This window comes from Onychomys torridus, chromosome 15, assembly GCF_903995425.1.
Source record: "Onychomys torridus chromosome 15, mOncTor1.1, whole genome shotgun sequence".
NCBI classification, from domain to species: Eukaryota; Metazoa; Chordata; class Mammalia; order Rodentia; family Cricetidae; genus Onychomys; species Onychomys torridus.
This window is the reverse complement of record NC_050457.1, coordinates 48,822,508-48,848,414: the sequence shown is the minus strand read 5'-3', so window position 1 is coordinate 48,848,414 and position 25,907 is coordinate 48,822,508. Positions and strand designations below refer to the sequence as shown.

At 39.6% G+C, this 25,907-nt stretch overlaps 1 protein-coding gene across 1 annotated transcript in view; it reads right to left on the bottom strand.

Annotated features, from left to right (window-relative positions):
- LOC118596183 (UDP-glucuronosyltransferase 3A2-like) overlaps window positions 1–25,907 on the bottom strand; it is a 50,793-nt gene that overhangs the window by 3,675 nt on the left and 21,211 nt on the right. The window contains exons 5-6 of the mRNA XM_036206927.1: window positions 10,022–10,553; window positions 1,184–1,415 (exon numbers count right to left, since the gene is read on the bottom strand). Of these exons, the coding sequence (XP_036062820.1) occupies window positions 1,184–1,415; window positions 10,022–10,553 (764 nt within the window). The remainder of the gene's footprint in view (window positions 1–1,183; window positions 1,416–10,021; window positions 10,554–25,907) is intronic.

The window sequence follows — 25,907 nt, the reverse complement described above, 5'->3', positions numbered from 1 at the left end:
TACTGATGTTGCTTTAGAGATTTGCAATGATCCAATGTTCCAGGATGTGATACCCAGCCTTCTCTCTGCAGACAGATAACTTACTTCAGTCAAAATCTATCTAGGACCTAGAGCCCATGGACAGCTACAAGGATAGTGACAAGCCAGACAAGTTTCCATGTCCTTCTACTCATCTTCATCTTCTCCACTGATGCTTTCTTCTTCCCTTGTCTAATCTTGGCCCTCTCTTGCTTCTCACATCTGATCTCACATGAAGTCTATATTCTGTGTTTTATCTGCTCTATTTTAAGAGAAGCTTCCAGATGGGAATGGTAGACCCAGAAACTTATGTCGTTACAGGTCTTGTCTGTTGCTCATATTGAAAGCACCCAAATATTTCTTATGGTCATAAAGAAACCATCCCAAACTATACCTCACACACAATCTACCCATTTTCCCTAGAAAGCAAGTCTTATTCCTATTGTATAGCCTATGATTTTACTGAACCTATGTGAAAATTTTCCCTGCTTGTTATGAGTCAGTCTTAGGTACATATCCCTGATTCAGCCACTGAGTGTAGAAAAGATAGGTATCCATAAAATCACATAGAAACAAAAGATTTGAAGAGAGTTGGCTTTAGGGAATTCTCGGTTGCTCAAGAAATCGGTATCTCCATATCGTACTGTGAGCTTACGTGTGGTGGTACTCAAATATCTCCCTATGTCCTCAACCCCACCACATTCATGTCCTGTCTGAGTTTTCAGCCCCTTGCTGACAACCAAGATGTGTCTGCATGCTTACATTCATATGTGTGTGTGTTTAAAAATACCAAAGATTTCCCACATCATTGTGAGAAAAGCAACAACAAATGGTGGCATCTGCCAAAGGAGTAGTTATAGATTACAGATTGGTCAAGATTGTATTGGAGTGATCAGTGGCAAATACTCTTAAGTCAAGGCTACATATATATTTAGGGAACTGAGATCTGTCTGAGTTGAAAAGGATGAGGAAGTTATTGCTATGGCCAGTCTAGAGCATGGACTGATTCTCCCTAGAACTCTAGCTGGTTCTACCTGCCTGCTGGACATACATCTTCACCTATCAGAGCCTTTTCTTCTGCACTGCAAGTGCTCAGGTATCAGTTATCTATTAAGTCCCAAAGCACATTAATGGAAATAAAGTGAGAGGTCTAGGAGGTGCTTACCCAAAAGGTCAGTCTGTGGAAGCCAATCCATGATTTTGACATTTGGAGCCATACTGACATCTTTAGGCCAATGAGCATCCTTACATGTCCACATCACCCCTTGAAGGAGGTGAGCAAAGGCACTGTTCATCTCCTTAATTAATTCTCTGGTCTGATGCAGGGTTGCTATGGAGCCCAGAGCCACAAGGACAAAACCTGAGTCTCCAAACTTAATGATAAAATCTTCCAAGTCCTGGAAGAAACATAAAGAAATTTGAAAAAAAAATGGTTTGTTAAAGCAGGTATGACATGAAACAAGACCAGTTGTTAAATAAACCCATCCTTTGGTTGCTTGTGTTCTATATGATAACACTCCTTTCGTAGTCCCTGTATGACTGTGTCTAGGGTAGTTACTGCATTGGATAGCAGTCATCTCTTCATCTTTGTGTGGTTGATATATTGTGCACCCCAATAAACTTATCTGGGGGTCACAGATTAGAACAGCCACTATATTAAGTATAGGTTTAGGCAGTGGTAGCACACACATTTAATCCTAGCATTCCAGAGGCAGAGATCCGTCTGGATCTTTGTGAGTTCAAAGCCACACTGGAAACAGCCAGGCATGGTGATATATGCCTTTAATCCCAGGAAGTGATAGCAGGAAGCAAAAGGGTATATAAGGCATGAAGACCAGGTACTAGAGCCTTTTTAAGCTTTTAGCTTTTAGCAGCAGTGCAGCTGAGAGCCATTCGGATGAGGACTCAGGCTTTCAGTCTGAGGAAATAAGATGAGCTGAGGAATTCAAAGGTGAGGTTGGATGATTTGTTCTGCTTCTCTGATCATTCAGCGATCACTCTAATACCCAGCTCCAGGTTTGTGTTTATCAATAAGACCTTTTAAAATTCGTGCTACACCTTTGGTCTCTCATGGATTGCTCTTCCAAGCAAATACATACACTAGATTTTATTTGAATAACTGATTTCTACTGCTTAAAATGTAAGCTCCAGAGTAATCTAATTTTAAGGTCATTCTTTTTGTTTAATAACTTGAGTCCCCTCCTAACTATTTTTGACATCATTTGTATTATTTTATGTTCATGCTAGAAAGTCAGTATACAAAATTTCTTCACTTGCTGTGTGGTATACTGTCTTTCCTCTGGTGTTGTTTTCTATCCTTGCTTACAGAGTCATGATAGATTCATAGAATGGCTGGAGAAGTAATCCTTCCTGTGGAAGTGACACAAAAAAATCATACAGGAACTGGCATTAATTCTTAAATGTTTCACTTAATTAACCAGTTAATCCATGTTATATCAGACTTCCTTAATGAAAGACTTACCATTGTTGAGTCTAATTTATTCCTATAACTTTAAGAATTTCTATTTTTTCTTGAGTCAGTTATGTTAACACACATGCATAGGAATATATCCACTCATGTCAATCACCTAATGTGATGATACCATGTTTGTATAATTCCCTTTTTTATTGTTTTAAATAACAGTGGATAATTTTTTTATTTAGAAGTTAATTATTTTGTTGTTCTTTCTTATATATATTCTCAATGACTCTAATGGTTTTCAGCACACTACTCTTGATTTTATTTATTCTAATGTTTCCTATTCACGGTTTCACTCATCTACACTCTGATTCTTTTAAGCCCCTTCTTGTGCTAGCAACCTGTTTTGTCATCTCTTCATTTTCTGTGCCTTCTGTTGAAGGGTTAGATTATCAATTGCAAATACCTTGGCTGTACTAATAGAGAAAATAATAGCTATGAATTATATCCTAAGTCTTGTTTTTATTGCATTCCATTTTTCCATTGTGTTTTGTCTCCTTTCCCTTGGCATATAATATTTTCAAATGTGCCTCTTGATATTTCCCTTTGATTTTATATATTGTTGTTTTCTACTCACCCCACTGTGGTAAGAGATATTTACATTAATCTGAGAATTTGCAAATCTCAGGGTTATGTTGGGCAGGTGGGATGGGAAGGGTAATACATGAACCAAGGAATTTGTTTTGTGCATTAGACAAGATTTTGTGCTCTGTTGTTGTTGGAATGAACACTCAGAACTGGAGAGATAGTTCAGCAGCTGAAAAAACTGGCTGGTTCAGTTCAGTTCCCACAGAGCAATCCCTACTCTCTGTAATTCTAGCTCTAGGGGATCCAGTGCCCTCTTCTGGGCACTTGCACATATGTGATGCACACACATACATGCACAGCAAGCATTCAGGCACATAAAGTCACTTACAAATACATTGTAAGCATGATCTATATATTCCTAATAAATCTATTGGGTCTATAGTATTATTCAAGGGGATGATTTGTATGGATAGTCTTCTAATTCTAAAACTGTAGAATTGAAGTCTTAAGTTATTATTTATTTCCCCTTTAAATTCCTTACATTTTTCTTCATATTCGTTATTTCATATTTTGTGCATAAATGCCATATTTCTCTCTAACTATTTCACGTTTTAAGTAATATTTTATAGTTGCAATGTTTGATAAACACAAAGTTTCAAATATATTTAGTCTATAAAATTCTTTGAGAGTTTTGATATAAAGTCTGATTTCCTTATATTGGCAAACACCACTGTCTATTTGTTTCTCACTTAATTCTTACAAAACATGTATTGGAATACCACATAAAGTAGATTCCAGACTCTTTTGTCATGTATTACTTCAGAACATTTCCTCCTACTCTTTAAGAATCCCTTCATCTCTCTGTGTGCCAATATCTGACCCATCTGTCCAGAAGTGAGGTCTCTGGCAATCACATCTAGATTTATAATGCTCAACTGAATTACCAATGGTTCAAGGAAGAAATAAAGAAACAAATTAAATATTTCCTAGAATTCAATGAAAATGAATACACCACATACCCAAACTTATGGGACACCATGAAAGCAGTGCTAAGAGGAAAATGCATAGCTCTAAATGCACACATAAAGCAGTTGGAGAAATCTCACACTAGTGACTTAACAACACAACTGAAAGCTCTAGAACAAGAAGAAGCAGAGTCACCCAGGAGAAACAGACACCAGGAAATAATCAAATTGAGGGCTGAAATCAATAAAATAGAAACAAAGAGAACAATACAAAGAATCAATGAAACAAAGAGATGGTTCTTTGAGAAAATCAACACAATAGATAAGCCCGTATCCAAATTAACCAAAAAGCAGAGAGAGAGCATCCAAATTAACAAAATCAGAAATGAAAAGGGGGAAACAAAAACAGACAATGAGGAAATCCAGAGAATCATCATGTCATACTTCAAAAACCTGTACTCCACAAAATTGGAAAATTTGAACAAAATGGATGATTTTCTGGGTGGGTATCCACATACCTAATTTAAATCTACACCAGATAAACTATTTAAATAGACCAATAACCCCTAAGGAAATAGAAATGGTCATTAAAAGTCTCCCAATGATAAAAATCCCAGGACCAGATGGTTTCAGCACATAATTCTACCATATTTTTAAAGAAGAGTGAATACCAATACTCTTCAAATTGTTCCACAACATAGAAACAGAAGGAACATTACCAAATTCTTTTTATGAGGGTACAGTTACCCTGATACCCAAACCACACAAAATGCAATAAAGACAGAGAATTACAGACCAATCTCCCTCATGAACATGGATGCAAATACTCAACAAAATACTGGCTAACCAAATCCAGGGACACATCAAAAAAATTATCCACCATGAACAAGTAGGCTTCATCCCAGGGATGCAAGGATGGTTCAACATATGAAACTCTGTCAATGTAATACACCATATAAATAAACTGAAAGAAAAAACCACATGATTGTGGTGGGTATTGTGTTCCCTGAAATATTGTGTGTTCCCCAAAATAAACATATCTGGGGTCAGAGAACAGACAGCCACTAAGACAAAGCCAAAAATGGTGGCTAGAAAATGGGTCAGAGCAAGCCATAACAGAAGTTGGGCGGTGGTAGCACACGCCTTTAATCCCAGCACTGGGGAGGCAGAGCCAGGTGGATCTCTGTGTGTTCAAGGCCACTTTAGAAACAGCTAAGCATGGTGACCCACACCTTTAATCCCAGAAACCCAACCTTTAATCCCAGGGAGTGGGGGCAGAAAGAGAAAGGTATTTAAGGTGTGAGGACCAGGAACTAGAAAAGTAAAGCATGTAGTTAGTTAAGCATCTGGTTGGTTAAGCGTTCAGGCTTTGGAGCAACACAGTTCAGCTGAGATTCATGTGGATAAGGACTCAGAAGCTTCCAGCCTGATGAAACAGGATCACCTGAGGAACTAGCAAGGTGAGATAGCTGTGGCTTGTTCTGCTTCTCTGATCTTCCAGCAATCACCCCAATAACTGGCCTCAGGTTTGATCTTATTAATAAGAACTCTGAGATTCATGCTACACATGATCATATCATTGGATGCTGAAAAAGCCTTTAACAAAATCAACAGCACTTCATGATAAAGGTTCTAGAGAGATCAGAAATATAAGGGACATACCTAAACATAAAAAGCAATTTACAGCAAGCTGACAGCCAACACCAAATTAAATGGAAAGAAACTCAAATCAATTCCACTAAAATCAGGAACAAGGCAAGATGGTTCACTCTCCCCAAACTTATTCAATATAGTACTCAAAGTTCTAGCTAGAGCAATAAGACAACAAAAGGAGATCAAGGGAATACAAATTGGAAAGGAAGAAGTCAAACCTTCATTATTTGCAGACAATATGATAGTATACATAAATGACCCCAAAAATTCTTCCAGGGAACTCCTACAGCTGATAAACTCCTTCAGCAAGGTGGGAGGATAAAAAAATTAACTCAAAAAAATCAGTAGCCCTCCTATATACATATGAAAAAGGGGCTGAGAAAGAAATCATGAAAACATCACCCTTTATAATAGCCAAAAATAATATGAAATACCTTGGGGTAACTCTAACTAAGCAAGGGAAAGACCTGTATGATAAGAACTTTAAGTGTCTGCAGAAAGAAATCGAAGAAGATATCAGAAAATGGAAAGATCTCACATGCTCATGGATAGGTAGAATCAACATAGTAAAAATGGCAATCTTACTAAAAGCAATCTACAGATTCAATCCAATCCCCATCAAAATCCCAACACAATTCTTCACAGACTTGGAAAGAACAATACTTAACTTTATATGGAAAAAAAAAAAAAAACAGGATAGCTAAAAGAATCCTGTATAATAAAGCAACCTCTGGAGGCATCATGATCCCTGAACTCAAGCTCTACTATAGTAATAAAAACACCTTGGTACTGGCATAAAACTGACATGTGGACCAATGGAATCAAATTGAAGACCCTGACATTAATCCACACACCTATGAACATATGATTTTCAACAAAGAAGCCAAAACTGTACCATGGGAAAAAAAGCATCTTCAGCAAATGATGCTGGCATAACTTGATATCAACATGCAGAAGATTCCAAATAGATCCATATCTGTTGCCATGTACAAAACTCAAATCCAAGTGGATCAAAGACCTCAGCATAAATCCAGTTACACTGAACTTGATAGAAGAGAAAGTAGGAAGTAGTCCAAAACGTATTGGCACAGGAGACCACTTCCTAAATATAACACCAGTAGCACAGACACTGAGAGGGACAGTTAATAAATGGGACCTCTTGAAACTGAGAAGCTTTTGTAGAACAAAGGACACAGTCAACAAGAACAAACAACAGCCTATAGAAAGGGTAAAGATCTTTTCCAACCCCACATCTGACAGAGGGCTGATCTCAAAAATATATAAAGAACTCAAATGGCTAGACATCAAAATACTGAACAATCCAATTAAAAAACAGAGCTTAACAGAGAATTCTCAATAGAAGAATCTCAAATGGCTGAAAGGCATTTAAGCAATTGCTCAACATCCTTAGTCATCAGGGAAACGCAAATCAAAACAACTCTGAGATACCAACTTTTACCTGTCAGAATGGCTAAGATCAAAAACACTGAAGACAGCTTCTGTTGGAGAGGATGTGGAGCAAGGGAACACTCCTTCACTATTGGTGGGAATGCAAACTTGGACAGCCACTTGGGAAAACAATATGGCGGTTTTTCAGAAAATTGGGAATAAGTCTTCCTCAAGACCCACTTATACCACTCTTGGGCATATATCCAAGGAATGCTCAATATTACCACAAGGACACATGCTCAACTATGTTCATATCAGCATTATTCATAATAGCAAGAACCTGGAAATAACCTAGATGCCCCTCAACTGAAGTATGGATAAGGAAAATATGACACATATACACAATGTAGTACTACTCAACAGTAAAAAAGAAAAAAAAATGGTATCATGAAATTTGTAAGCAAATGGATGGATCTAGAAAATATCATCTTGAGTGAAGTAACCCAGACTCAGAAGGACAAATATAGTATGTACTCATTTATAAGTGTATACTAAATGGGAGGGGAGGGATGGCCAGACTGCAACCCACAACTCCAGAGAGGGACACATGGATGATCCTGTTAAGGAGGAGTGGATGAGATCTACATGAGTGAACTGAGTTGGGGGGTGGGAAGTGTGAGGAGTGGGGGATGAGAACATAGTGAAATGGGAGGGTCAAGCTGGAACAGGGACAGAATGGGAAGGCACAGAGAAAGATATCATGATCTATGAGGGTATCATGGGAATAGGGAGAGGTAGGGTGCTGGGGAGGCGCTTAGGAATCCACAAGGTTGACCCCAGCTTGGTCTGCTGGCAGTGGTCCAGAGCGTGCCTGGACTGGTCTCTTCTGGTGTCTGTCCAGCCTAGCAAATAACCTAGCTGTCATCATAGAGCCTTTGTCCAATGATAGATGGAGGCAGATACAGAGATCCATTGTCAGGCACCAGGCTGAACTCCAGGAATTCAATTGATGAGAGAGAGGAGAGATACTGCATTTGATAAACATCGAGATCATGATGGGAGGATGTGCAGAGATGACTGGCCACACTAGTGGAAGCCCATGAACTGTGAACTGGTAGATATGGAGCCTCCATGGGACTGGAGTAGGTCCTCTGGATATGGAAGATGATTGTTTGGCTCCAACTGTTTGGGGGGCACCAAAGCAGGGAGATTGGGATCTGCCCCTGTTCTATGAACAGGCCTCTGGAATCCAGTGCCTGTGATGTGACACCTTGCATAGTCCTGGTGCAGTGGGAAGAGGCTTGGACATGCCTAGGCTCAGTGTGCTGGGCTCTGCTGACTCCCCATGGGTGACCTCAATTTGTGGGATATGAGGTGGCTTTGGGAAGGAGGACTGGAGGGTGGGAGGAGGGAGGAGGGGAGTCTGTGGATAGCATGTGGACTGAGTAGAAAATTTCCTAATAAAGAAAAAAGAAAAAGAAAAAAATTAAAGCTACAAAAAGAAAAAACAAACAAAACTTAGGATAAATCAACTAATTCATCTTTACATTCTAAAGACAAATAGCAATGAAACAATTTGCCAATAGACATAGGACAATAAATGTATAACCCGACTCAAAGTATGTAAGTCCTTGCAGTAATGACAGATATCAGCCAAGGATTTGCTATTGAGGAGATGTTATCCTCTAATTTTCTTTAAATCAATTGCAAATAACCTTGTTACTTTGCTTGTGTTTAGAAGCCAAATAAAATACTGACTGGGCTGTTAAAAAATCAATGTAAAGAAGTGATATATATCAGTGATCACTCCCCAAACTCTTGTTCACACAAACTGCAAGGTAGGATAGGCACTGTGGTACCCAACAGAGCCAGAAAAAATCCATACCCTTTCTGCTTTGATCTGAACAGAGGATAATCATCACCTTCATCACTTCAGCATCTGGGCCACCATTTATTAAACTAAAGGCTTATACTCCCATCACAGGTGAGGGAACCCCACAGTGACAGAGAACAACCAATCTAACATCCTTAGCTTTCTGTTCTTGTAAATTTTCAGTGATAGTGATTAAGAGCCTGCATAGAAATGGGAACTACATGGTAGATTTGATGGTTTACAGTAGCGGGATAGAGTATCAAGTGCTCAACAGGATGGGAACACAGAATATCAGAAGCCATTCTTCTTGTCAATAGTGCTGAGTTCTATCTAGATACATGCCTTCTGAAAGTATTATCTGTTTCATTTTGAAGAACCTGCCCCTGTAACATATACTAAGTATATTGACATTCACTCTATTATATATATATATTATATATATATATATATATATATATATATATATATATATTCAATTGGAAATACCAATACTAACTAAAGGAGTTAATCCACCACAGCCAGGAATAGAGAGAGACAAAAGAGACTCACATTTTGTAATATCTAACCACATATTCAAACTTAGCATGGAGTATTCTAACATTGTACTTTCACAAACCTATACATGTAGACTGAGAATTCTTCTATTGCCTTAGAGTACTGCCTTCCAGGATATCTTTACCTAGTGACAATTTTCTCCTATGATGGTTTGAAATAAAATGGCCCCCAAAGGGAGAGGCTCCATTATGGGGTATGGCCTAATAGGAGTGAGTGTGGACTTGTTGAAGGAAGTGTGTCACTGCAGGGGGGGCTTTTAGGTATCCTATGCTCAACTATGTCTGATGTCACAGTTCACTTCCTGTTGCCTATGGATCAAATTGTAGAACTCTGAGCTCCCTCTCCAACATCATGTCTTCCTACATGGTACCATGTTTCCCACCATGATAAAAATGGACTAAGCTTCTGAAATGGGAAGTCACCCAAATTAAATGTTTTTCTTTACCAGTGTTGCTGTGGTCATAGAGTCTCTTTACAGCAATAGAAACCCTAACTAAGACACCATCTAAGCACTGCAGGGCTCTGAATGAAAGATAAACTGAGGGCTAAGGTTTCACTCACTTGAGGTATTGATCTAACAGGTTTGTCTGTTAAACCTCCCACATAGACCATGTTGGGAAGCATAGGATGAGCAAAATCCAAGGCAAAGTCAGAATTGACAAACCACAACTCTGCTTTCTGTGGAAGGTGAGACAAAATTGGCCGAGAGCCTTCGGCAAAATGCTCCTGGATGATGCTGTCATATTGAGAAAGTATTTCTCTTTGCTTCACAGATGAATCAAGGGACATCAGGAAGTTCTTCACTCTGGCCCAGAAGTACATTTGGTCAGTTAAACTGGAACCAAATCCTGGAACAAAAGACAAAGGGTGCGGTATCCCATAGTCTATAATGCTAAAATGAGTGGGAAGAAAGGCCACAAATTGTTTCCCAAGTTTCTCAGCAATCAAGAAAACACAAGGATCTGTTGCATCTAAAAATAACAGGTCAAAATTCTTATTCCTTAAGGAGTCCATGATGTCCTTTCTGCTTAATAAGTGACTGCATAAGTCCACAAAATATTCATAGATCTTCATATTGGTGTGATGGTTAAACCTGTAAAAAAAAATATTTTGAAGAGCTTCTTCATACTATTTGGAAGACTGTTATACTCAATGAAAGTATTTCACAGCTAGTCAAATACAAGCCTATAATCTCTCTAGAAATGGAGACAGAAGTATCAAAAGTTCAAGGCTTATCATTGACTTATGACTTTGAGGCCAGTAGAATGGGCTAAATAAAATCCTAACTCATTAGAATAAAATTATTTTTAATATATTTTATGAGAAGAGTCTCTGTGGCTTGAATTTTTTCCTTCTATTTAAAGCTATACAAATTATAGTGTTACTTAGTATGTAAAACACATTGCTTTTCATAAAATAAAATATTTTTAATTAAAAATAAATAGGCCCACAGGAATTCATTTTCCATTCCTCTCTTTAATACAGGGAGATATTTATTTTCTTCTTAATGATATCTGCTTAACAGAGTCAGGGGAGGATATTCTAGGTGATAATACTGCACCTTTCCATGTGAATTTACAGCATTATTCAAAATCTTCAACTTTAGTCATTCTGATATCGATAGAGCTCTGCTTCCCAAACTATTTTTTCTTGAATCACACTTCCACTAAGGATCTATTCCAGTCCATCATAAGTGTTGATTTATTTTCTTCTGCCTTAGAAGTCATCAATGATTATAGTAGATCTCAAAGAAGCAGTCTGCATGGGCAGGTGTATAATGCTGTTTACTTCACATTATATATATATATATATATATATATATATATATATATATATATATATATATATATATACATATATTTGGTGAGGGGCTTGCTCTCTTGCCAATCTGTGTAAGTTACATGATTACATCTTTTATAGTCATCAATATTAAAGTCATTTTCTGTGGAGACCCAGAGAAGTTTCTTAGTGAGATCTGAGCTTGCTCTGCCCAGCAGGCTACATAAGGGAATGACTGGACCATGGGTATGGTTACTAGGTGTTTGGAAGGGTCTGCACTTGGCTGTGCAGTGTGCTTTGATGGCAAATGGGAGATCTTTTGCCTTGCCCTTTTGTTACAAAATCCCTTAGGAAGAGACAGAAAGGGCCATTGGATTTTGATCCAGGTATTTCAGAAAATATCCTGTGTTTCTGTCTTTCTGCTCTCTGCTATCTTTCTGTCTAAAATGTTTCTTATACCTCTCTCCTCCTCCTAGGAACCCTTTAAAAGGTGGGAGCTGGCCTCCCACAGATGACTCCTGAACAGGGACTTGGGTGCAGAGGTAGTAAGGAAGCATAGGAATACCCCGTGGAAGCAGTCATACATGTCCAGTTTTATATTAAGATTAAGGTGGTTGCTTGGAAAGAGATGATCAAAGCTTGCCTGTCAGGAGCCAATTAAAATGCTAATGCTGCTTGTCAGTCTGCTTTGAGGCCCTTTAGACATTAAAGCTCATGGTAAAGTGTTGGGGATTTAGCTCAGTGGTAGAGTGCTTGTCTAGAAAGCACAAGGCCCTGGGTTAGATTTTCAGGTTAAAAAAAAAAAGGGGGGGTGGGGGTCATGGAATGGCAAAATTGTCAAAACACCAGAAAATTGCTTTGGGTGTGGAAAAAGCTTAAGTGCAAATAAGGAACCTGGGTTTTGCTTGAAATGCAAGTGAGGGAAACATTGGGCCAATAAAAGTCTATCAAGAACAAGACATAGTGGAAAGAGCTCATGGCAGGCTTAAGATACAGCTTCAAAAAATTAAGAGGGAGGTATTGTACCCTCAGTCACCAAATGAAGCTCAATGGCTGCGTGAGGACTTGGTGCACTGTGTGGAACAAAGGAATGTCAGCTCTGATGACACCTTAGCTGCTGATGCTCCTCCAGAGGAGTTGGAGTGAGAGCAGATGAACCAATGTTCCTGACATTGATGTTCCATCCTGCAGTCTGGGGAAAGCAGGAGACTAAGCCTCCCCCCACCACAACTGCTGAGAGGAAGTTTGGAACAAAGGTTTTGACACTTTTTGGTGTTCAGTTACTGAGACTGTAAAGACTGGAATGAAACAGAGCCCAGAGCCACACCACTTTTGATTGCTAGCTGTAAAACAATGTGTGGATCCTAGAAGACACAGTTTCTTAATCTTACTAGCTGAACAGAAATGTAGCTCAGTATGGTAATTCTACCTTCACTCTAGGGAGAGCTAATTGAAATTGCCTCTGTAGCTTGGAGTGAAGTTTCAGCAACATTTGTTTGAACTTAGTTGAATTCTTGCATTCAGGAGAACTGCAATGAATTTAGGTAAAGGGACCACCTCCATGCCCACCAGTGACTATATGCTGCTGGGCACACTTTCACTTGTTCTGGTATTGCTAGGAAGGTCGAGTGGAGAAGTTGGCTCAGGGGGAATGGCATTGTCCTGAGTGTTACAGCCGCCTGGCTGTGGCACTCACCAAATCCTGAGGTCAAGGAAATGGTTACAAAGACTCTAGAGCCGCTAATGAATTAGACTGTAGTTTAAAACTTTCAGGAGAACTTTAAGACCATTATTAGGACTGACTTTTTTGAGATTTTGCAAACCTCAGAAATGAAACAGTTTTGAGTTCACTATGATAACTATGGTAATCATGATTCATGTACCCTCTGTCTTATTGGAAGAAAATGTAATGGTTCTATTAAGAGATCTCTTTTAGATAATTGCTAATGTTTGCAAAGTAGTTCTGTACAGAGTTTGCTTTTGAATGTCAGTTTGAATTATAAATATGTATAGTAATTTTCAGACTAGAATTTTGTTAACCTGGTGATATTAAAGAACCATGATTTGTTGAAATTAAGGTAGTCTTTAAGTTTGATGCTGTTACATCACTTGTTTATTGATTTATTTAATGCATTTGCATCAAGAGTTTATTGATATAAAAAAAGGGCTTGGCAAAGTTAAGGCTGTTATAGATGTCTTAGACCCATTCAAAAAGGATATCTCTCTTTGTCATCCTCTACTCCTTTACTGGGCATGGGGGAGTGGCAGCCCTAGGAATTTCTGTGGTTGTTTCAACTATTTGCAAGCTCTTAGTAGAGACCTGATTCAGAGCTGAGTTAAGTTCTGTACTTCCCCCCTGCCAGAGGCTGGTAGTCATGGACAGGTAACATTCTTCTTGCTAGCTTCCAACCTAAGACAGAGTAGTATGCTTGATGGAAAGTGTATCTCAAGGAAGGGTAAGGCTGACTAGGGAAGAAGAATGACCTAAGGCAGGTCTATCTGAAGAGTCTGAGAGACCCTCTAAAATATTAAGAAGGGGAAGTTTTGGTGACCCAGAGAAATTTCCTAGTGGGATCTGAGCTTGCTCTTCCCAGTAGGGCTGCATAAGGGAATGATTAGACAACAGGCATGGTTACCAGGTGTTTGAAAGCTTCTGCACTTAACTGTGCAGTGTGCTTTAATGAGAAGGGGGAGGTCTTTTGTCCCCTTGGCATTGTTATAAAAAGCCTTTTTGAAGAGCCAGAAGGGGCTGTTTTATTTTGATCCAGGTTCTCCCAAAGCTACCCTGTGTTTCTGTCTTTCTCGTCTTTCCTATCTTTCTATCTAAAATGTTTCTTATTCCTCTCTTCTCCTCAATGGAACCCTTTAAAAGGTGGGAGATGGCCGCCCACAATTTCTTTTAATCCTGCATATCTTGGCTTGGATATTTTAGCACACAAAGGGAACTTTCCAATGATAGTATTAGAACAAGAAGATCATGTTTCAAGTTGCTGCCTAGAAACTAAGCAGTTAGAAAAATAAAATGTAAAACCCAATGATTTTATTCTCTTATATATGAAACCTAAAGTGTGTGTGTGTGTGTGTGTGTGTGTGTGTGTGTGTGTGTGTGTGTGTATTTGCCTTTTCAGGTGATGAAATTAAAAAGGAGGCAATGATAGCACATAAAAAGTCATCAAAAGGGATACATGTATCATGGAATAGTGCTATGGAGGAAGGGGGAACCAAGAAGGAAATGTCGATAGCAAAGCCTATTACTTTATATACTAACTTAACTTTCTAGTGTGAAAGATAAATGTGATTGGAAGCTTATTGTTTGAATTTACAACTTCTACTGCTCAAACTAACACTGAAGACTGTCCTCAACTTTAGTCATTCTATTGATGACTCTTGCCTACAGCACTTTTCCCAGTACTTTTCCACATCAATGCTTAGTAGATAAGATACACAAGTGAACCATATCATCCTATGTCAAAAGATCCACAAGATGGATCCCAGAGGCAGGCTTATTAATGCTCACTTTTAAACTCCACTTCAAGTCACAAGAGCTGTAGTTTGTCTGTTGTGAGAATTCACACTGCTAATGACCTTGGGGTATCTGGCCTAATAGAGGCATGGTTTTTTTCTGGGTATGTGACTGTTTAAAACTGAGGAGGGGTATGTACTGTTTCTCTCTTTGTGTGGCCGGAGGCTAGAGGGCTGTTCAATACACCCATGGGCAAAAAGGAAGGATTCTACAACTGGATCTGCATTATACTGTATATGTGAGTCTGTTTTCCCTTAGCACCCATGAATAAATTGACATATATGCATATATACACTCTTTTAGCTCTCTGATCATTTGTCTTCAAGGATTCATCTGTCATAAAGTTGGTGCTCAATATGGCTATGCAGATGTCATGGGATCATTAAGAGGACACCTTTGTAGAAGGTTATTAGAAGCCCTTACCCAAAAGATGGTTAAAATAGGCCTCATTAGACTTTGAGTTAACTTCTATGGGAGACATAAACCTGTTCTTTCTCTTCTCTTGACTTTTCAAATCACACATTCTTTAGCCATTATGTTGCCATTATTATGTGCGATGCTTTCAACCAATGTGACTGATGTTGACACCAGGAGTTGAACTTCCACAACTGTAACTTGGATAAGCTTCTTTTCATTATAAACTCACCCAAATTGAGTTATTCTGTTATAATAAAGGAATGTAGATCAATGCATGGCATAATTCATATTTATTATCTAAATTCCATTTTTACATATTTTATATAATAATTGCTAAATACATGTAGTAGAATGGTAATTCTACTTTAAAGTAAATCAATTGTAAAATTTCTCAAGAAGTTTCTATTCTCATCAACTTGACTGTATTTTGCCTGTAATTTGAACCACACCTCAGGAGCTCAAGCTTGAAAAGAAAATACAATATATATGACAAAAATGTAAATAAATAACAACCATGTTAGACTAAGGTGCAATTTGACTTCTTTCAAATGTGTGACAAAAGATATGTAATCTTTAATTCTGTGAGTAAGAAATATTTCCAAAAACAATCATGGTGCTGTGAGCACCATCTTAGTATTAAGTAGAATTTTCTTGGACAGAGATGAGTGAGACCAATGAAATTAACTAAGAAACAGCCCATCCCCTGCATCCCCTGCCCAACTCTGTCCCAGTTGCTGGCCAGAAGGCAGGACACCTGGGCAAGGCCTTCTGCCCCACCAAGACCCCCCACTGGTCCCTGCAATCTCCACGCCCTGCCCCCATGCCTATCTGCCTGAGAACCAGCCACCTCCTGAGGCACAGAAAGCAAACCACCAACTCTCATTGGATCAAGAAGTGAGTGACTCTGCTCATACCCAGAGAGTCCTGCCCCTTGGACCCATCCCTGGAACACAGCCCATCCCAGGGAATCACTAACCAACTCTGTCCCAGTTGCTGGCCAGCAGGCAGGGCTCCTGCAGAAAGGCCCCCCTCATGAAGACCCCCCACCAGACCCTGCAATCTACATATCCTGCCCCCATACACATCTGCCTAAGACCCCAGCCACTTCCTGAAGCACAGAAACCAAACTGCCAGCTCTCATAGGATAAAGAGCTCTCATTGGAACAAGAGTACCCCTGAGACAGGGAATCTGACACCCCTCATTAGACCAAGAGTGGCTTTCTGAGACATAGAATCTTCCACCTCTCATTGGACCAAGAAAGGCTTCCTGAAACACAGAATCTGTCAGCTCTGACTGGACCAAAAGCCCTGATAAGACCAAGGATGGCTCGTGAGTCACAGAATCAACAAGTTTATGTTGACCCAAGAGCAGCTACTGGAGACACAGAATCTGCCTGCTCCAATGAGACCAAGAACTAAAACTGGACCCAAAGGGGGCCCCTAGGACACAGACAAAACAAGCACAGAGTGGACCAATAGTAACTTGCTCAGACACAGGCACCACATATACTTATTAGAGGAGGAGATGGACAGATGTCAAGGCATAATAACATACAACATAAAGAGCAATATGTCATCACCAGAAGCTACCCATCCTCCAACAGCAAGACCTGAACATCATAGTGTAGAAGAAGCAGAAGAAGGAGACCTTAAGAATAGCATCATGAAGATGCTAGAGGCCTTTCAAGAAAAAATGAAATTGAGGAAAAGACAAACACAAAAATGGAAGAAATCAATAAACCCCTTAAAGAAAGAAAGAAAAAAACACGAAAAAGTATTTAAACATGTGAGGGAAACAGTTCAAGACCTGAAGAATGAAATAGAACCAATGAAGAAGACACAATCAAAGGGAATGCTGAAAATAGAAAATCTGAGTAAATGAACAGAAAACACAGATGCAGAATACAAGAGATGGATGAGAGAATCTCTGGTGTAGAGGATACAATAGAGGAAATAGTCTTAAACAAAACATCCTGGAAATCTAGAACACCATGAAAAGGCCAAACCTAAGAATAATAGGGATAGAAGGAAGAGGAGAATACCAACACAAAGGCACAGAAAATATATTCAACAAAATCATAGAAGAAAACTTTCCCAACTTAAAGAAGGAAATACCTATGAAGATACAAGAACACCAAACAGACTACCCCCCCATCTCTTTGCCACATAATAATTAAACTACTACCTAAACCTACAGAATAATGAAAGAATGTTAAGAGCAGCAACAGAAAAAAGCCAAGTGACTTATAAAGGCAAGCCCATCAGAATAACACCTGATTTCTCAATGGAGACTTTGAAAGCCAGAAGGACCTAGACAGATGTAATGCAGACACTAAAAGACCATGGATGCCAGGCTAGACTAATACACCCAGCAAAATTTTCAATCACCATAAACTGAGTAAACAAGACATTCCAAGACAAAACCAGATTTAAACAATACCTATCCACAAATCCAGCCTTACAGAAAGCACTACAAGGAAAATTCCAACCTAAGGAAACCAGATACACCCATGAAAACACAGGCAATAGATAACCCCACAGCAGTAAATTCCAAAGAGGAGAAATAAACACACACACTACCAACAAAAGATAACAGCAACTAACAGTCACTGGTCATTAATATCCCTTAATATCAATAGACTTAATTCACCTATAAAAAAGATACAGGCTAACAGAATGTATACAATAACAGGACCCATCTTTCTGCTGCATACAAGAAACATACCTCAGTTTCAAAGACAGATACTACCTCAGAATAAAAGACTGGGAACATCTTACAAACGAAATGGTCTTAAGAAGCAAGCTGATATAGCTATCCTAATACCAAACAAAATAGACTTCAAACTAAAACCAATCAAAAGAGTTCAAGAAGGACATTACATACTCATCACAGGAAAGATCCACCAGGATGAAGTTTCAACTCTGAACATTTATGTCCCAAACACAAGGGCACCAATATGTGTAAAAGAAATATTGCTAAAGCTTAAATCATACATAAAACCCCACATATTAATAGTGGGAGACTTCAACACCCCACTCTCACCATTGGACAGATCCGCCAAATCAAAACTTAACAGAGACATAATGGACTTAACTGATGTTATGACTCAAATGGACTTAACTCATATCTACAGAACATTCCACCCTAACAAAAAGAATATAACTTCTTCTCAGCACCCAATGGAACCTTCTCTAAAATCAAACACATGCTCAGTCACAAAGCAAACCTCAACAGATACAAAAATATTGGAATAACCTCCTGTGTTCTATCAGACCACCATGGTTTAAAAGGAGATTTCAACAACAAAAACTACAGAAAGCCTACAATCTCATAGAAAATGAATAATACTCAACTGAATCACCAATGGGTCAAGGAAGAAATAAAGAAAAAAATTAAAGACTTCCTAGAGATCAATGAAAATTAATACACCACATACCCAGACTTATGGGACACTATGAAAGCAGTGCTAAGAGGAAAATTCATAGCACTAAATGCCCACATAAAGAAGTTGGAGAAATCTCACACTAGTGACTTAACAGCACACCTGAAAGCTCTAGAACAAGAAGAAGCAAAGACACCCAGGAGGAACAGACACCAGGAAATTATCAAATACAGAGCTGAAATCAATAAACTAGAAACAAAGAGAACAATATATATAAATAATTAATGAAACAAAGAGATGGTTCTTTGAGAAAATCAACAAGATAGACAGGCCTTATCCAGACTAATTAAAAGGCAGAGAGAGAGCATCCAAATTAGCAAAATCACAAATGAAAAGGGAGGCATAACAACAGACAATGAGGAAATCCAGAGAATCATCAGGTCAAACTTCAAAAACCTCTACTCCACAAAATTGGAAAATCTAAAAGAAATGGACAGTTTTCTGGATAGGTACCACATACCTAAGTTAAATCATGACTAGATGAACTATTAGAATAGACCAATAAACCCTAAGGAAATAGAAACAGTTATTAAAAGTATCCCAACCAAAAAAGCATAGGACCAGATGGTTTCAAAACAGAATTATTCCAGATCTTCAAAGAAGAGTTAATACCAATACCTTTTAAATTGTTCCACACAATAGAAACAGAAGGAACATTACTAAACTCCTTCTATGAGGCTATAGTTACTCTGATTCCAAAGCCAAACAAAAATGCAAAAAAGAAAGAAAATTAAAGACCAATCTCCTTCATGAACAGTTATGCAAAAATACTCAATAACATATTGGCAAACAGACTCCAAGAACACTTTAAACAATTATCCACCATGATCAAGCAGGCATCATCCCAAAGAAGCAAGTTTGGTTCAACACATGAAAATCTGTCAATGTAATACACTATACAAACAATCTGAAAGAAAAACACTACATAGTCATTTCACTAGATGCTGAAAATGCCTTTGACAAAATCCAACACTCCTTCATGATAAAGGTCTTGGAGAGATCAGAAATACAGGGAACATACCAAAACATAATAAGGCAATTTACAGCAAGCCAACAGCCAACATCAAAGTAAATGTAGAGAAACAAAGTGGTTCCACTTAAAATCAGGAACAAGACAAAGCTGTCTGCTCTCCCCAAATTTGGTCAATATAGTACTTGAATTTCTATGTATAGCAATAAAACAACAAAAGGAGATCAAGAGGATATAAATTGGAAAGGAAGAAGTCCAACTTTCACTATTTGTAGATGACCTCTTATTATACAGGAGTGACCACAAAAATTCGATCAAGGAACTTTTACAGCTGATAAACACCTTCAGTAATGTAGCGATTTGCAAGATTATGTCAAAAAAATCAGTAGCCATCCTATATACAAATGATAAATTTCCTGAGAAAGAAATCAGAGAAACATCTCACTTTATAATAGCCAGAAATAACATAAAATACCTTGGGGTAACTATTGGTGAAATTATTTTTTCCTTTTTTTTTTTTTTTAAATCTGGAGCTGAGGACCGAACCCAGGGCCTTGCACTTGCTAGGCAAGCACTCTACCACTGAGCTAAATCCCCAACCCCTTGGTGAAATTATTAAGGCCACTCCACATAGTTAAAAGGGAGGTTTATTTTGTGGGGTAACTTAGAAAGGGATAGGTTGCAGGGTCTGGGAAAGGTATGGCACAGTCCGGCATTGTCCTCTGGAGAATTCTGCTCAGTCTACCTCCAGCATCCAGGGTCCTAGAACCAAGAGAAGCCTCTCCTCTCAATCCTGGGTCTTCAGTGTCCTCCCTCAGACCCACTTTGTGGCCGTGACCATTACGAAAGCCTCAATGGGTGTTGGAACTTCCACGCCAAGGCTGGAATGCCTACCCACTTCAGGTAACTCTAACTAAGCAAGCAAAGGACCTGTATGACAAGAATTTAAGTCCCTAAAGAAAGAAATTAAAGAAGATATCAGAAAATGGAAATATCCCCTATGCTCATTGATAGCCAGGATTAACATAGTATAAATGGCATTCTTAGCAAAAGCAATCTACAGATTCAATGCAGTCCTCATCAAAATACCAACACAATTCTTCACAGACATGGAAAGAACAATACTCAGCTTCATATAGAAAAACAAAAAACCTAGAATAGCCAAAAGAATCCTATACAATAGAACAACCTTTGGAGGCATCACGATCCCTGACTTCAAGCTCTACTGCAGAGATATAGTAATAAAAACAGCTTGGTACTGGCATAAAACCAACATGTAGACCAATGGAACTGAACTGAAGACCCTGACATTAATCTGCATATGTATGACACCTAATTTTTGACAAAGAAGCCAAAACTGTACAATGGAATAAAAGAAAGCATCTTCAACAAATGGTACTGGCATAATTGGATGTCAACATGTAGAAGATTGCAAATAGACCCATATCTGTCACCTTGCACAAAACTTAAGTCCAAATAGGTCAAAGATCTCAACATAAATCCAGTTACTCTGAACCTGATAGAAGAGAAAGTAGGAAGTAGTCTTGAATACATTGGCACCAGAGATCACTTCCTAAATATAACACCTATTGCACAGACCCTGAGAGCAACAATTAATAAATGGGACCTCTTGAAACTGAGAAGCTTTTGTAGAGCAAAGGACATGGTCAATAAGACAAAACAACAGCCTACAGAATGGGGAAAGGTCTTCACCAACCCCAGATCTGACAGAGGGCTGATCTCCAGAATGTATAAAGAACCCCAAAAACTAGACATTGAAATACCTAACAGTCCAATTAAAAATTGGGCTATAGAGCTAAACATAGAAATATCAACAGAAGAAGATCAAATGGCTGAAAGATATTTAAGGAATTGCTCAACATCCTTAGTTATCATGGAAATGCACGTCAAAACAACTCTGAGAGAACACCTGTCAGAATGGCTAAGATCAAAAACACTGAAGACAACTTATGTTGGAGAGGGTGTGCAGCAAGGGGAACACTCCTACACAGTTGATGGGAATACAAAAAGGTACAGCCCATTTGGAAATCAGTATGGCACATACACAGTAAATTGGGAATCTCTTTCCTTGTTCTTCCACTCTGTTCCTGATCCAGCTGGGACCTCCCACTCCCCTAAGCTCTCTTTCCCCCGACCCTTACCCTCCACCACCCCCCATGTTCAGGTTGCCCATGTAGAGAGCCATTTGTTTGTTTGCTTATTTGAGACAGGGTTTCTCTGTGTAGATTTGGTGCCTGTCCAGGATCTCATTCTGTCGGCAAGGCTGGCCTAAAAACTCACAGAGATCTGCCTGCCTCTGCCACCCAAGTACTGGGAAAATGAAGACCCAATGGGAATAGGAAGAATCAGAGTGCTAGAGAGGTCCCCAGAAATCCACAAAGATACCTCCACAACAGACTACTGGCAATGGTTAACAGAAAGCCCTAGCTGACCTACTCTGGTGATCTGATGGCCAAACACCCTAACTATTATGATAGAACCCTCATCCAGTGACTGATGGAAGTAGATGCAGAGATTCACAGGCAAGCCCCAGGTGGAGCTCCAGGAGTCCAATTGGGAAGAGAGAGGAGGGATTATATGAGCAAGAGATATTGAGACCATGATTGGAAAAAGCGCAGGGACAAAAAGCCAAACTAGTGGAAACACATGAACTATGAACCAATAGCTGGGGAGCACCATTGGAACTGCATCAGGCCCTCTGGATAAGAGAGACAGTTGATTAGCTTGAACTATTTAGGAGGCCCCCAGGCAGTGGGATGGGACCTGTCCTTGGTGCATGAACTGGCTTTCTGGAACCTAGGGCCTATGCTGAGACATTTTGCTCAGCCATGGAGTAGGGTAGAGGGGACTGAAAATGCCTCAACGGAATCTACTAGGCTGAGCTGCTTCCCCAGGGGAGACTTTGTCTTAGAGGAGGTGGGAATGAGGGGAGGATTGGGATAGAATGCTGGGGGTTTAGATGAGGGAGAACAGAGGAATCCATGGCTGATTTGTAAAATTAAATTAATTATAAAATTTTTAAAAAAGGAAATTGGGAATCAATCTCCCTCAAGACCCAGATATACCAATCTTGGGCATATACCTGAGGAATACTCAATCATACCACAAGGACACATGCTCAACTATGTTCATAGCAGCATTATTTTTAATAGCCAGAATCTAGAAACAACCTAGATGCCCTTCAACTGAAGAATGGATAAAGAAAATGTGGTACATATACACAATGGAGTACTACTCAGCACAGAAAAATAAATGACATCATGCGGTTTGCAGGCAAATGTTTGGAACTAGAAAAGACCATCCTGAGTGAAGTAACCCAGACTCAGAAAGACAAACGTGGTTTGTACTCACTCATAAATGGATACTAGCTGTAAAGCAAAAGATAACCAGACTGCAACTCACAGATCCAAGGAGGCTACCTAGTAAAGAGGACCCTAGTAAAGACACAGGGATCACCCAGTATCAGAGTAAGGGATGAGATTTAAATGAGCAAACTTGGGGTGAGGCGGGTAATGAAGGGCAAGGGTCAGGGAAAAGAGCTTGGGAAGCAGAATGTCATAGCTGGATCAGGAACAGAGTGGGAGAACAAGGAAAGAAATACCATGATAAATGAAAACACCATGGGAAAAGGAAGAATCAGAGGACTAGAGATGTCCCCAGGAATCCAAAAAGATGACTCCACTATAGACTACTGGCAATAGTCAAGAGAGTGCCTGAGCTGACCTACTCTGGTGACCACCCTAACTGTTGTGATAGAACCCTCATCCAGTAACTTATAGAAGCAGATGCAGAGACACATGAGTAAGCCCCAGATGGAGCCCCAGGAGTCCAATCCACAAGAGGGAGGAGCAATCATATGATCAAGAGGTATCTATACCATGATTGAAAAAATACAGAGACAACTAGCCAATCTAGTGGAAACACATGAACTGAGAATCAATAGCTGAGGAACCCACAGGGAACTGGACTAGGTCCTCTGGATAAGAAAGACAATTGTTTAGATTGAACTATTTAGGAGACCCTAGGCAGTGAGACTGGGACCTGCCCTTAGTGCATGAGTTGGCTTTTTGGAACCTAGTGAGACACTTGGTGCAGGGAGGAGGGGCTTGGACCTGTTTCAACTGAATATACCAGGCTCTGCTGATTCCCCAAGGAGAGACCTTGCCTTGGAGGAGGTGGAAATGAGGGGTGGGTTGGGGGGGGTGAAGGCTGGGGCTTGGGAGGAGGAAGGACAGGGCAATCTGTGGTTGATATGTAAAACAAATAGAAAATCTCTTAATAAAAAGAAAAGATAAGGGTTTGTTGTTGTTGTTGTTGTCTTTGGGATTTATTTTTAAATTTAATTTAATTTTAAATATCAGCCATGGGTTCCCCTGTCCTCCCCCCTCCCGCCCCCAACCCTGCCTTCTCCCCAGGCCACCTCCCATTCCCATCTCCTCCAGGGCCAAGACTCCCCTGGGGATTCAGTTCAACCTGGTAGATTCAGTCCAGGCAGGTCCAGTCCCCTCCTTCCAGGGTGAGCAAAGTATCCCTGCATAAGCCCCAGGTTTCAAACAGCCAGCTCATGCACTAAGGACAGGTCCAGGTCCCACAGCCTGGGTGCCTCCCAAAGAGTTCAAGCAATTCAATTGTCTCACTTATCCAGAGGGCCTGATCCAGTTGGAGCTCCACAGCTTTTGGTTCATAGTTCATGTGTTACCACTAGTTTGGATATTTGTCCCTGTGCTTTTTCCCATCTTGGTCTCAACATTTCATGACCTTACAATCCCTCCTCTTTCTCGACAATTAGACTATGGGAGCTCCACCTGGGGCCTGGCGAAAGATCTCTGCATCCACTTCCATCAGTTATTGGATGAGAGTTCTAGCACAACAGTTAAGGTGTTTGGCCATCCAATCACCAGACTAGGTCAGTTCGGGCTTTCTCTTGACCATTGCCAGTAGTCTACAGTAGAGATATCATTGTGGATTTCTGGGGACCTCTCTAGCAATTTGCTTACTCCTATTATCATGTGGTCTTCAATTATCATGTCTGTTGTTCCTTTTTCTCCATTTCTGTTCTTTATCAAGCTGGGATCTCCTGCTCCCCTAAGCTCTCCTGCCCTGGAAACTTGCCCTTCATTACCCCCACTCACACAGTAAAAATGGCAATCTTACCAAATGCAATCTACAGATTCAATGCAATCCCCATCAAAATACCAACACAATTCTTCATAGACCTGGAAAGAATAATACTCAACTTCATATGGAAAAACAAAAAACCCAGGATAGCCAAAATAATCCTGTACAATAAAACAACCTCTGCAGGCATCACCATCTCTGACCTCAAGCTCTACTATAGAGTTACAGCAATAAAAATAGCTTGGTACTGGCATAAAAACATACATGAGGATCAATGGAATCAAATTGAAGACCCTGACATTAATCCACACACCTATGAACATATAATTTTTGACAAAGATGCCAGAAATGTACAATGGAAAAAAGAAAGCATCTTCAACAAGTGGTGCTGGCATAACTGGATGTCAACATATAGAAGGCTGCAAATAGATCCATATCTGTCACCATGCACAAATGTCCAAGTGGATTAAAGACCTCAACACAAATCCAGTTACTCTGAACCTGATAGAAGAGAAAGTAGGAAGTACTCTTGAACGCATTGGCACCGGAGATCACTTTCTAAATACAACACCAGTAGCACAGACACTGAGAGAAAAAATCAGTCAATGGGACCTGTTGAAACTGAGAAGCTTTTGTAGAGCAAAGGACATGGTCAACAAGACAAAGCGACAACCGACGGAATGGGAAAAGGCCTTCACCAACCCCACATCTGACAGAGGACTGACATCCAGCATATATAAAGAACTCCAGAATTTAGATATCAAAATGCCTGACTGTCCAATTAAGAAATGGGCTATAGAATTAAACAGAGAATTCTCAACAGAGGAAGTTCAAATGGCTGAAAGACATTTAAGGAATTGCTCAACGTCCCTAATTATTTGGGAAATGCAAATCAAAATGACTCTGAGATACCACCTTATACCTATCAGAATGGCTAAGATCAAAAACACTGAAGACAGCTTATGCTGGTGAGGATGTGGAGCAAGGTGAACTCTCTTCCACTGCTGGTGAGAATGCAAGCTTGTACAGCCACTTTGGAAATCAATATGGCCGCTTCCTTAGAAATTTGGGAATCCATCTCCCCCAAGACCCAGCTATACCACTCTTGTGCATATACCCAAGGAATGGTCAATCATACCACAAGGGCATTTGTTCAGCTATGTTCATATAAGCGTT